Source organism: Mus musculus, chromosome 3, assembly GCF_000001635.26.
Source record: "Mus musculus strain C57BL/6J chromosome 3, GRCm38.p6 C57BL/6J".
Classification (NCBI taxonomy): Eukaryota; Metazoa; Chordata; class Mammalia; order Rodentia; family Muridae; genus Mus; species Mus musculus.
In genome coordinates, this window is record NC_000069.6 from 8,531,493 (window position 1) to 8,545,823 (window position 14,331).

At 39.6% G+C, this 14,331-nt stretch overlaps 1 protein-coding gene across 1 annotated transcript in view; it reads left to right on the forward strand.

Moving 5' to 3' along the window:
* Nucleotides 1-14,331, forward strand: part of Stmn2 (stathmin-like 2) — a 52,078-nt gene that overhangs the window by 21,966 nt on the left and 15,781 nt on the right. The window contains exons 2-3 of the mRNA NM_025285.2: nt 10,349-10,444; nt 14,081-14,253. Of these exons, the coding sequence (NP_079561.1) occupies nt 10,349-10,444; nt 14,081-14,253 (269 nt within the window). The remainder of the gene's footprint in view (nt 1-10,348; nt 10,445-14,080; nt 14,254-14,331) is intronic.

The window sequence follows — 14,331 nt, forward strand, 5'->3', positions numbered from 1 at the left end:
AAAAGACACACAACTTTTATTATTATAAGAATCCTTAATCAGCACTAGAGCTGGGCAGATATCTACCCTCTATACTACTAGAATCTATCTCCCCACTAATAACCCCATGTTATAATTTGCCATGTTCTACCTGGGCAGCATTTAACTAGAATTAGCCAGCTCTCAAGGCTGTTTTCAGGATGCACCTACGTCATGGCAGCTTTGTCTTTCTCTATCCACCTTCTCTTCCTCATGGTCCTCCTCAGAACCCAAGCCAGGAAACTCCCAAGCCCACCTATATCAACTCTGCCCAACTATAGGCATCTTTTTTCATCAATTAGGGATAACTGGGGAGGGGGTCAGGGTCACATAGCACAACTAGGCCTAGAGGCCAGATATTTAGCATTAGGATACATAGCAAAAAACCAAACCTCAAAACTCATTCTTCTAAGCATTTATCACAAATTCTGAGCTCTAAGCTCACACTTTTAAATACATTATATATGTGTATATGATATATATACATATATCATATATATATTATATGTGTGTGTATATATACACATGTATGTATTATATATACACACATATGTCTATACATATATATGTCTCAGTTACCTGTCTGAATTGGCTTCGTGGATCCACTTGTCTTTGTCCCTCTGAAAACAACCCTGAGTGTTAGAGTTACAAGTATAAAAGCTTTTAAAAATAATATTTTAAAGGAGATAGTTTCTGCTAAAGTAGTATGTTGACATGTGACACTTCTAGAATGTTCTGTTCTGGAACATATGAAGATATGTTAGGAAGAAGTATAATACATATTACTCCTTTTCACGTTGAATATTAGATAAAAGTAAGGACTAAGATGAGATTTTGCCCAGAAGATATTTCTATAAGGCTGCCAATTCCAAATTAAATAACAACAAAATGAGACATATGAAATGTCATATTAATGGTTACTCCCACATAAGCCAAATGAAGTGGAAAATTGAAAAATTTTAAGCCATTTACTTCTAATTGTCTGAGTCTTTAAAAAATAATGGAGTATAACATTATTAATAATGTATATTATTTTCTACTTAAAACAAGACATATATAGTTAAAATGTATTTGAAAGCTTGAGAAAAGCTCAGAGTCTGTGGTATATACATTTAGATGAATGGGAGACATCTTCATGTGTTCATGCTGTTTTCTAAAGTAAACCAATCTCCACGATGCTTTAATCTAAAATAAACTCTTGACTGATTATTAAATCCATATATTCTTTTGAGGAATGGTCCTGAAGTTTCCACTATTTTATATCAGTATTTATTATCCATAGACAATTTACAAATCAAAAAGTGTTGTATTTTCTTTCTGCAAAATCATCCAATCATCCATAGATGATTGGCATCCACAGATTCAATCACAAATTGAAAATATTCAAAAAGTCTTTGTATTAAACATATGCATACTTACTTCATATAGATATTTCCTGAACAATAGCAAATAACAAATATTAACTAACATATCATAATTGTTAAATTACTAGATATGTAAATAGTTGAGACATGGTTTCAAGTATATAAAAATACACACACACACGTAAGTAAGAGCAGATAGACTATATATACATATATGCATGCAATAATAATTAGTGAAAAAGAAGCTATGATTTTGACAGAGCAAAGCCAGTTTTGTGGGAAAGATTGCAGGGAAGAGAAGAAGAAAGAAATGTCATCATATTATAAACTCAAAAGCAAGATAAACTTTAGAACTTATCCAGGAGAAAGACTCACAAAAAAAAAAAAAATGAAGCTAAACACAGGTAATTGGCAAATACTACACCCTTTCTTTAAGGGGCTTGAGAATCCACAGATTCTGATGTCTCCGGAAGGTTCCAAAGCTTGTCCCCCATGCATACTGAAGAATGACCTTATCTGTACCTGTGTAATCAATGACTTGTGTATGGGAAGTAAGGGAGGAAATGTCAGAAACCAACAGTTTATGAGTTTTGCTTCCTTAGTTTCTTGTTGGAAACATGTAGACAGTGAAATTAGAGCAAATCACATAACAACTTGCTGGGAAGGTGACGGGGTGAAACTCAGTGGTGAAGTTCTTGCCTTGCATGCACAGAGTTGGTTCAACACCAGCATGGGTATGTGTGTGTGTGTGTGTGTGTGTGTGTGTGAGAGAGAGAGAGAGAGAGAGAGAGAGAGAGAGAGAGAGACAGACCTGCGAAACAATCGACAAGAAGGTGAATCCAACATTAAAGGATGGGAGAGAGTCAGACCTATATGAAAACTAAATATGCCACTTTAGCAACCATCAAAACTGCAGAATGCATTCCACACCTCTGAGCCTCTTCTTCCCTTATAAACTTGGACCTTTCACAGCACTATTGAGATAGTTAAGCAAGAAATGTCTACCAATGCTTTCCTCAGTTCATTGTTTGTGCTCAACAGAGAGCAACTAGTACCATTATTCACAATTTATTGTGGCCATTTGGAAAAAATAAAGTTCATTTAGTGTTCATACATCACTAGGCTAAGAGACTATTACTATATAATTGTTATACTCTCTGTGGGTTGAATTTTAAATGAATTCACTAGACAAATGCACCTATTTGTAAACATTAGTAGTTAATAATGTTTACCAACCCATCACTGTAAAGGAATATAAGAAATCACCTATTAACTCCCACATTCTTGCAAAGATGCATTCAACTCTACCTGGTCTTAGGATATGGTAAAAATATTAACATACATTGATTCCAAAATGCAAGAAAAGACATGATTGTGAATGGATGTAATACTAACAGAAAATAAGCACATTTCTCATGGTACTTCATATTTGCTGGGAAGTCCTTTGTTGCTACTTTTAAAACCATAAAATTATTTGTACTCCAGTATATCAAACCACACCTAATTCTCCTATCAAACCCACCCCATGAGCCTCAGCTTGGTCACATTTTACATGAAAAATCTCCCCTTTAAAACCCTATTCAGAGAGACCTTTTACCTTTCCTTCTGTGGTATTGGAAACCTTTGTCCCAAACACAGTTATTTTCTAGCAATTCATTCATAAGGTTTTGTTTGCCCTCTTTGTTTCCTTTGCACTACACACTTTCTAAGTCATGCCACACCACATCACCTCCTGAACTTCCAGTATCTGTTTCTTGATGTCTCCTTCACAAAAAAAAAAAAATAAATAAGGAAGTATTGGCAGAGACAGTCCTAGAGAAATGACTTAGTAGATAAATGTGTTTGTTGTGCAGGTTCAAGGACCTGAGTTCAAATTCCCATAGTCCCTAGTAGCACACTTCTATAACCCCAGTTCTCCTTTGGAACAATAGGGGATTCACAGGAATCTCACATAAATTCAGACGAGCTCTCCTGGCATAGTCAGTGGGAAAATAACTAAGAAATCCCGTCTCAAACAAGGACCAACACAAGAGACTGTCTTCTGACTCCATGTCTACATCTTGATATGTGCACACTGGCATTCACACAAAACAAGAGCACAAAGAAGGAAGGAAGGAAGGGAGGGAGGGAGGGAGGGAGGGAGGGAGGGAGGGAGGGAGGGAGGGGAAGAAGGGAGGGAGAGAGAGGGAGTTACAAAATAACTCTGTCCAGTATGTTTAGTGGCTTCCTACTTCTAAATTGATAATGAAAGCTAACCTGGGAGGTTTTTAACACTGAAAAGGGCCCTTACCAATTGGCATATACTGGAGCTATGGATGCAAAGTAGGACTTATGGCCAAGACACATTATCACCCTATACACTTCTCTAAGTCTTTTTTTTTTTTTTTTTTTTTTTTTGCACATGAGTTAATTATTTTTTTTTTTACTGTTGTTTTTTTTTTTTTTTTAATTAGGTATTTAGCTCATTTACATTTCCAATGCTATACCAAAAGTCCCCCTTACCCACCCACCCCCACTCCCCTACCCACCCACTCCCCCCCTTTGGCCCTGGCGTTCCCCTGTACCGGGGCACACAAAGTCTGCGTGTCCAATGGGCCTCTCTTTCCAGTGATGGCCGACTAGGCCATCTTTTGATACATATGCAGCTAGAGTCAAGAGCTCAGGGGTACTGGTTAGTTCATAATGTTGTTCCACCTATAGGGTTGAAGATCCCTTTAGCTCCTTGGGTACTTTCTCTAGCTCCTCCATTGGGAGCCCTGTGATCCATCCATTAGCTGACTGTGAGCATCCACTTCTGTGTTTGCTAGGCCCCGGCATAGTCTCACAAGAGACAGCTACATCTGGGTCCTTTCAGTAAAATCTTGCTAGTGTATGCAATGGTGTCAGCATTTGGAAGCTGATTATGGGGTGGATCCCTGGATATGGCAGTCTCTACATGGTCCATCCTTTCATCTCAGCTCCATACTTTGTTTCTGTAACTCCTTCCATGGGTGTTTTGTTCCCACTTCTAAGGAGGGGCATAGTGTCCACACTTCAGTCTTCATTTTTCTTGAGTTTCATGTGTTTAGGAAATTGTATCTTATATCGTGGGTATCCTAGGTTTTGGGCTAGTATCCACTTATCAGTGAGTACATATTGTGTGAGTTCCTTTGTGATTGTGTTACCTCACTCAGGATGATGCTCTCCAGGTCCATCCATTTGGCTAGGAATTTCATAAATTCATTCTTTTTAATAGCTGAGTAGTACTCCATTGTGTAGATGTACCACATTTTCTGTATCCATTCCTCTGTTGAGGGGCATCTGGGTTCTTTCCAGTTTCTGGCTATTATAAATAAGGCTGCTATGAACATAGTGGAGCATGTGTCCTTCTTACCAGTTGGGGCTTCTTCTGGATATATGCCCAGGAGAGGTATTGCTGGATCCTCCAGTAGTACTATGTCCAATTTTCTGAGGAACCGCCAGACTGATTTCCAGAGTGGTTGTACAAGCCTGCAATCCCACCAACAATGGAGGAGTGTTCCTCTTTCTCCACATCCTCGCCAGCATCTGCTGTCACCTGATTTTTTGATCTTAGCCATTCTCACTGGTGTGAGGTGGAATCTCAGGGTTGTTTTGATTTGCATTTCCCTGATGATTAAGGATGTTGAACATTTTTTCAGGTGCTTCTCTGCCATTCGGTATTCCTCAGGTGAGAATTCTTTGTTCAGTTCTGAGCCCCATTTTTTAAGGGGGTTATTTGATTTTCTGAGGTCCACCTTCTTGAGTTCTTTATATATGTTGGATATTAGTCCCCTATCTGATTTAGGATAGGTAAAGATCCTTTCCCAGTCTGTTGGTGGTCTTTTTGTCTTATAGACAGTGTCTTTTGCCTTGCAGAAACTTTGGAGTTTCATTAGGTCCCATTTGTCAATTCTCGATCTTACAGCACAAGCCATTGCTGTTCTGTTCAGGAATTTTTCCCCTGTGCCCATATCTTCAAGGCTTTTCCCCACTTTCTCCTCTATAAGTTTCAGTGTCTCTGGTTTTATGTGAAGTTCCTTGATCCACTTAGATTTGACCTTAGTACAAGGAGATAAGTATGGATCGATTCGCATTCTTCTACATGATAACAACCAGTTGTGCCAGCACCAATTGTTGAAAATGCTGTCTTTCTTCCACTGGATGGTTTTGGCTCCCTTGTCGAAGATCAAGTGACCATAGGTGTGTGGGTTCATTTCTGGGTCTTCAATTCTATTCCATTGGTCCACTTGTCTGTCTCTATACCAGTACCATGCAGTTTTTATCACAATTGCTCTGTAGTAAAGCTTTAGGTCAGGCATGGTGATTCCACCAGAGGTTCTTTTATCCTTGAGAAGAGTTTTTGCTATCCTCGGTTTTTTGTTATTCCAGATGAATTTGCAAATTGCTCCTTCTAATTCGTTGAAGAATTGAGTTGGAATTTTAATGGGGATTGCATTGAATCTGTAGATTGCTTTTGGCAAGATAGCCATTTTTACAATGTTGGTCCTGCCAATCCATGAGCATGGGAGATCTTTCCATCTTCTGAGATCTTCTTTAATTTCTTTCTTCAGGGACTTGAAGTTTTTATCATACAGATCTTTCACTTCCTTCGTTAGAGTCACGCCGAGATATTTTATATTATTTGTGGCTATTGAGAAGGGTGTTGTTTCCCTAATTTCTTTCTCAGCCTGTTTATTCTTTGTGTAGAGAAAGGCCATTGACTTGTTTGAGTTAATTTTATATCCAGCTACTTCACCGAAGCTGTTTATCAGGTTTAGGAGTTCTCTGTTGGAATTTTTAGGGTCACTTATATATACTATCATATCATCTGCAAAAAGTGATATTTTGACTTCCTCTTTTCCAATTTGTATCCCCTTGATCTCCTTTTGTTTCTCTAAGTCTTTCACAAGGGCTAGAGTTGGCTTAGTGATTAAGGACGCTCACTGATCTTCTCAGTGCCCACATCAGCTGGCTCACGACTGTCTAGAACTCCAGGGGATCCGATACTTCTGGCCTCCTCAGCCACCTGCACTCACATGTACATATGAGAGGATGTACATCCACATATAATTAAAAATAATTATTTTAAAATCTATCACGAAGATTCCAAAGACCCAGGCTTAAAATTCTTTCAGTTTGCCTGCTTACTCGTGATCTTTTGATGCTCTGGCACAATATTCATAATGTTCTTCATATAAGCATAATGCAGAAAGGGATCAAAAGTCCAAATTCTAACCAAATACCTATGAGCAGAATTAATACCCAGGAAGACGTTCTCGCAGAAGTCTTAAAGCCCAATTGAGTCTACCTATAAAAAGGCTTACCCTAGAGCTCAGAGACCACCCTTCAAAGTGCAAGAGGAGAGAGAATGTCAGTTCTCGTGTACTCCCACACACAAATGGTCCCATATTGTCTCTTTAGAAGCAAGTCCCATGTCAACAAAAATAAACACATCCTCTCTGCTTTGTTCTCTTAAACACTACTCAGTCACTTTTAGCAGAAAGGGGAGATGGTTGAGACCAAGTGTCACAGGCAGGCCTCAAACACACTGCCATCCTCCTACATCAGGCTCCTGAGAGCTAAGATAAAGGCATGAGCAACTACAGCTGATTAGCACTGCTCAGTCTTTGTAGGCCATGTGCATTGTTTCTGGTTGCCTATTAAATCCAAGACACACACTTAAAGAGGAATTTCAGAAAAAACACAGAGTACACACTGGGTGATGTCTTATTTGAACCTTAACTTATTGGCCTGTGTTTTTATTGTCTGAAGTTTGACTACCCTGGCTGAGAAGCTCTTCCCATTGACCCACCTCACTGCCTCAAGTCCTTCACAGCTTCTCTACATCACATCTGTGCCCATGTGATGTTTCCTGTTTCTGCCTGTCTTAGTCGACTTTCTATCCACACCCTGCCTCTCTGACTGAGAAACAGCAATGTTCTCTTGTATTTGCGCACTTCGATAATGCCTCACAGAAACACCTGCCCATACATGGTGATCCCACATACTTGTAATGGAAACTGAGTTCAAGTCACTGACCAAAGACAACTAGTTAATTAGGCCACCACTTTATGATCTTTCCAGAACTATTCTGCAATTTGTTTTGTCGATGAGTAAAATAGTGTTTACCTTCAAAGAATGCATAGTTTAACAAAAATTATATATATATATATATATATGTGTGTGTGTGTGTGTGTGTGTGTGTGTGTGTGTGTGTGTGTGTGTGTGTGTGAATATACTGTATATATATAAACAGTATCAAAGACTCCAAACAAATTAAAAGTTAGAGTTCCCTTCTGGATTTTGGGACAGAGGATTAAAACTGTTCAGTTATTAGCGTAAATTTAGGGCTCCTCCCAATGTGTCAGCCTCAGGTAATCTGCATACCTTTCTCTAAACTAGCTTGGAGACCTTACTTAAAATTATTAAAGCCCATTACCAAGTCACTAGTGACAGATATGAAGGGTGGTCAGTAGAAATCTACGTTCTTCTATAGCTTTAACTTTGTATCTCTTTATGGGTTATATTTATACTTGTGTGTTTATTCTACTTCTTAGTAAACTTTTAACCTACTTTAATCTAATGTTTGTATGGTGTGCAGTCATCCTTCAGAGTGCAGGTAAATTGCTTCCATGGTCCCCTGGGAATATAAAATTTGCAGATGTCCAAGTCCCTTATTTTAAAGGATATAGTATTTGCACATAACCTATGCGTGCCCTGTCCTATGGAAGTCATCTATTGATTACTCAAGACTATGAAATGATGTAAATGGCCATTGTACTATATCTTTAAGGAGCAAGATATATATATATATATATATATATATATATATATATATATATATATACATAGAGAGAGAGAGAGAGAGAGAGAGATACTGTACAAAACAATTTTGGGTAATGCTGGTCTAGTATTGATTTCATTTTAAATATGTTTGACCTGAGGTCTGTTGGATTCACAGACTTAGAACCTGAAGATGTGGAGAGAGTACATCATTTAACAAAATATTCTGTGTGTCCTACCGTAGTCACTTACCAAAAAAATTAACAGTCCTAACATGCAAAGCCTTCTTACATTGTTTTCAGGATGTTTGTGGAATTAAATGTATTAAACCATCAAATACACTGTCCTCTGATAGAAACTATGATCCACACTGAACATACATGGAAAACTTTCTTCGCTATACCTAAGTTACTAGTCAAGTAAAGAAACAAGCCAAAGAAAAATGGCTCTGCCTTCTACAATTGAAAATTTAATATAATTTCTCATGACAAGCATTGTTAAAAAATGTCTGTTGCACAGAGAAGCCACTGGGCTTTTCATTTTTAGGAAACAAGCAGGTGTCCCTTCAGCTCATGTGCATGTGCTAAGCTAAACTCCATGAAACTGACAATATTGCTCTTTGCATGTGGTTGATCACATTCTCAGACACTCAACCCTGTGGCCACTGACTTTAAATTAGGGCAGGAGGACCCTTGGCAGTTTTGAATAGATTGTCTTCCTGCTTTCTTACCCAGAGGCCTTGTTCTTGTCATCAGTCATATGTGACTTTGGCCTCGGTGGCACTGTTTCCTCACTTATAAAATTAGTAATTGAGTACGGTGACTGTAGATATTAAAATCTCTTAGAAACGTCTTAGTTTAGCATTCCTGTCAACCTCTTGACATTATGCCATGTCACCTGCAAAAGTCGGGCTTAGGAACACACTATTGAGTTACGATAAGGTATAAATCTCATGCAGTTTTAAGTACATTTACAATTTTGTGCTGGGCTATGTTCATAGCTATCCTCAGCTACGTATGACCCACAGTCTGTGTTAAACATGATAAAACATCTGTTGGATCTGTTACCCTGCTAACCACCACCACCAACAACAACAACAAATCTGTCAATAATGTCCAAATTCATCTTTTCCCAAGGTCTACACTGTCCCTTGGGTTACAGAGGTGATTCGGATCCTGCCAGCACACAACTGTTACATTGCTAGGCCGTAGGTATCTGTTTCCTATCACAAGTTACTATATAATATACTCATCATTTTCTTCAACTTTCTTTAATTAATCTCACTAATTAAATGACCAACAAAAGTGAAAGCGTCTCCTCGCCCTTTCTTCTCAATCCTGTTGTCTGGAGACATTTGTCCTGGTGGCCACGGTGAGATGCTCACCAGGTCTACCTGGGTAAGCATATTAGAAGAGGAAGAAAAACATGCAGTAAAGAGGAGGGAAGGGTTGGAACCAGCACAGTCTGATCTATAGCTTCTCTGTTTGCTGGTACCCAGACTATGTGTCAAAGAGAGGGAGATCCTGATCAGCTGGCCCCCTCTCAGTGCAGTGTGTGCGGGAAAGAAGGTGAGATGAGATAAGAAAATGCACTCCCGGGATTAAGGGAAAACAGCAACAAAGTTCCCTGGAGGGGACAGCTGCTTAACAACCCTCCTGATAGCTCTGTGACTATCCCCAAATGAATAGCAGTGATCCACCATGTGCTCCTGAGAATCTTTTTTGTTTGGTTGGTTTTGGTTTTTTGTTTGTTTGGGTTTGTTTTTTTTTCGAGACAGGATTTCTCTGTGTAGCCCTGGCTGTCCTGGAACTCACTCTGTAGACCAGGCTGGCCCCGAACTGATGTGCAGACTCCTCAGGACTCATAGGGACAGTAATTAGAATGCGCATGCGCATACTTCTGCTCATGTCCTCCATTTCCTTTATCACTGTTTTCCCTGTTTTCCTCTTTCTTCCTACTGGATCTTAAGGCCTTTTTGCTTTAATCTAACTCACTTTCACTTTTTACTTAACCTATGCAGTTCCTGTCCCCCTGCAAGCATGAATATGTCTCTCATTCATTGGAAAACCAAGCCAAGCAGCCTGCCTTCTGCAAAATGCTATAATTATTGTTCGAATTCGCATAGGCATCAAAGAGGAAATTCTGAAAACAAAAGCACCCTAATCTTGAATCTTCCCTTTCAGCCTACAAGGAAAAAATGAAGGAGCTGTCTATGCTGTCACTGATCTGCTCCTGCTTCTACCCGGAGCCGCGCAACATCAACATCTACACCTACGACGGTGAGTCCCCTGCAGCACCGACGCTTCTAGCTACATAATCTGCAGGAGTTGGATATATGTGCTCCCCTTTCAGAGCTCCTAATGTAACTAGATGAGTGTTCTCTAGATCTCAGGGTTGGTCATTTGTGCCCAGCCATTAGGCCTTACTGATGACCGACTGCTCACAGCAGTGTGGTTGTGATTAGACTGATTAATCAGTTGGTGCTGATTAACAGCTCATAAATGCCTTGTAAGAAGCACGCAGGCTTGTTATGAGCATCCTCACCAGCACGTCAATCCACAGAATGTCTACGGTTTTTCTTTTCAAATCATGAGACACACTACACTACATTCTAATTTGCATGAAGTTATTTTTCTACCTAGACCACTAAAGGAAGAGAAAATCTACCACCATCGCTGTTTGTCTTCGTAGAGTCTCACATTTTGTGGGTAAATGTAAGCAAGCTAATAAGAATAATCAAATTCATAAAGTTGTGACTGAGGTCACAAGCAAAGAGGGATTAAGAAGAAAATAGCAATACTGCCCATGTTGGTTCAGACTTAAAATTCCAGCACTCAGAAGTCTGAAAGCAAGAGGATTGCAAGTTCAAGGTTAACTTAGAGACCATATTGAAGAAAGCTAAGTAAGTCTCCTCATTTGCAACAAGTGTTGACTTTATTTGCTGTTTTTGTTTGTTTTGTTTGCTGTTCTTTTTGTTGTTATTGTTTTGTTTTGTTTTTGAGACAGGATCTCTCTCTATAATCCTGTCTGTCCTGGAACTCACTGTATACAACAGGCTGGCCTCAAATTCAGGAGATGCTCAGGCCTTTGCCTCCAATGTGCTAGGATTAAAGGCATGCATCACTGTGCCAGGCTGCAAGTTGACTTTACTGAAGTTCTAGGTTTGGGGTTTGCTTTATCCCAATTGTGGTGACTAGGTTAGTTTGGTTTGGTTTCTGGATCTTCCCCTGTGTTGGGGGCCTCAGGCAAGAGGGTCCATAGGCTCCCGGAACATCATTTACTCTCTCCTCCTAGGGATGTTGGGGAGAGAATAACACATGTCTTAGCCTGATGCCTAAGAGGTACCCAGTTATGGCTCTGTCTTTATCAACACTATTAGTATCAACCTCATCTAAGTCAGCCAATGTAATCAAAAGAGAGCCACTAACTGTACCAACTGTACCTGAGGCATTTGGATGCATGATAGGCTCACAGTTATTCTGCCTTCCCACATGTGTAAAGATCCTGTAAAAGATGGCAAAGAGCAAGCTCTCAGCCTTCCATGTCTTAATGCCTGCTTCAGAACTTAGAGCTACTCTTCCTCCAGCTCTGTTCATATGACACAAGCATTACAAGGGCTGATTATCTTTTCAGGAGCACTTAGTTAGCTCTGTGTACAGTTAAGCAATCTGCCTGCAACCAAACTTCCACCGGAGTGCACACAGCATGCCCACTTCCTGGAAGTTCACTGAGCTAACAAGTCAACTCTCTGTCAGATTATGCTATTAGTAGGAATCTGGCTGTTTCTTAAGAGACTCTAAAATCTGTGCTGTCACTGAGACCCACTGATGAATTCAGCATGGTCCTTGCCTTCCTGGGACTCAGAGCTCGGTAGATGAGTCTTAAAACACAAATGATTTCCAAGGAGAACCCTAAATGCCTGGGACGCAAGGGATAGGAAGGCTTCTGATGCTTTGGGACTAGGCAGAAAAGCACATCTGTGGGAGCTGTTTGAAGCTGAAGAGGCAACTCCACATCACGGCCGGCACTTCGAAAAACTCAGTAGAGACACTCAGATTTCGAACGTGTTCACTTGGCCTTGTATTTCTATCTGGATAGTAATTATCTGAGCAATGTACAGACAATGGGAAGGACTCTTTCCAGAGCTCAAATAAAAAATCACCATGTATTAGAGTAAGAGATTCGGCCATGAGTGTTTGGGAATCTCCTGGGGATCTTGGAACCACCCTGGACGGTACCAGGAGACATCCACACTTGAAATATTAGTAACATGTAGCAGTATCTTAATCCTAAGAAGTTTTTGGTTGCAAAAAAAGACCAGAGGGCATGAGGGTCACACCAAAGCACTCAGTGATAACTGAAGACTGACCAATGAAGTTTTAAAGAAATCAGTACCTTTTCCTACATATGAGCTATGAAGTTATAAATGTCCTCCAAGTTACTACCTATCTATCACTTTTTATTTTATAAATTATTTTAGATTATAAATGATAGCACAGGATTAAAACACGAAAGTCTGACAATCAACTTATTAATCATACAATGTATGATTAAACTGTGAAGGTCTGGTGATCTCCTTATGGTCAGTAGATGATAAACATAAGCCAATGATAAACATAGCTAGTGATTTTCTGTTTATTGTTTAATTGACAATTAAAATTGAATGTGTCTACAGTATGCATGTTTTGAAATACAATATACATTGATAATGGCTAAATCAAGTTATCTAACACATGCTTATTTCATGTGTTATCATGTATTTGTGGCAAGAATCCAATCAGAGAAAGTAGATTAAAAATGTGTAGACTGCTGATGAAATGGAGTTTTCATTTACATTAAAAAAGTGTCATTTGCAAGAATTGATGGAACTGAAGATCACTTATTAGCATGGTAAATCAGATTCAAAGAGACACATGTCTCATCTCCTTTCACATGGTTATATATATATATATATATATATATATATATATATATATATATATATATTTATACATACACACATGATGTGAATATAGGAGGAGGAACAACGTTTGGGAAGAAGGAGACTAGGAGGAAGGAGGTAGAGAAAGTCAAAGGAGGGAAATGGAGTGTGAACACAAACAAAGCACTAGATAGGAAAGTTGGAAAATTTCATAACCACATCCAACATTTTGTACAATGAGCACATTCTAATAATTTTTAAACATAAACATAACACAATATATCATCACTATAAATCACATTGAACTGGTTGGATGTTTTGTCAGCTTGACACAATCCACAGTCACTTGGGAAGAAGGAGCCTCGGTTGGAGATTGACCCCACCACACGGGCATGTGCACGTGTCTATGGGCATTCTCCTGACTGATGTGGGAGGGTCCAGCCAACGGTAGGTGGTGCTACCCTTAATCTTGGATTGTATGTGAAAGCAAGCTGGGCAAAGCACAGAAAGGAGGCCGGGAAGCAACGTGCCTCCATGGGCTCTGCTTCACTCTCAGCCTCCAGGTTTCTGCTGAAGTCTGAGCCCTGGCTTCCCTCAGTGGTGGATTGTGTCGTGGAAGTGTAAGCCAAATGCACCCTTTCCTCCCAAGTTGGTTTTTGTCATGGTGTTTTGTCACAGTGACAGAAAGCGAACTAGAAGACTCATGAACGTATTTTAATTGCCTAGATGAAATTTTGTACTATCTAGCCAGCATCTGCGCAGACTCCATCAGACTTGGCAGACATTTTACACTCTGCTCTATGAGGACAGGAATTCTGTCTTTCTGTTTCTGACTTTCTCTCACTACAATGCACTCCAGGTTTATCTACATAGCTGCAAATGACAATTTCCTAAATTTATGATCAAAAGCATTTATGCAGATGCTGCACTCCATGACATTAAAGCAGTTGCATGATTCAGCTGCCGACTTAACACTCTGCTGTTCCTTCCACAGACATGGAGGTGAAGCAGATCAACAAGCGGGCCTCTGGCCAGGCTTTTGAGCTGATCTTGAAGCCACCATCTCCCATCTCAGAAGCTCCACGAACTCTAGCTTCTCCAAAGAAGAAAGACCTGTCTCTGGAGGAGATTCAGAAAAAGCTGGAGGCTGCAGAGGAGCGAAGAAAGGTAACTTTCTCCAGGGGGGTTGTCGTCATCGTAGTTCTTGTTGTTGTTCTTGTTCTTATTTTGTTTGGCCTGGTTTGG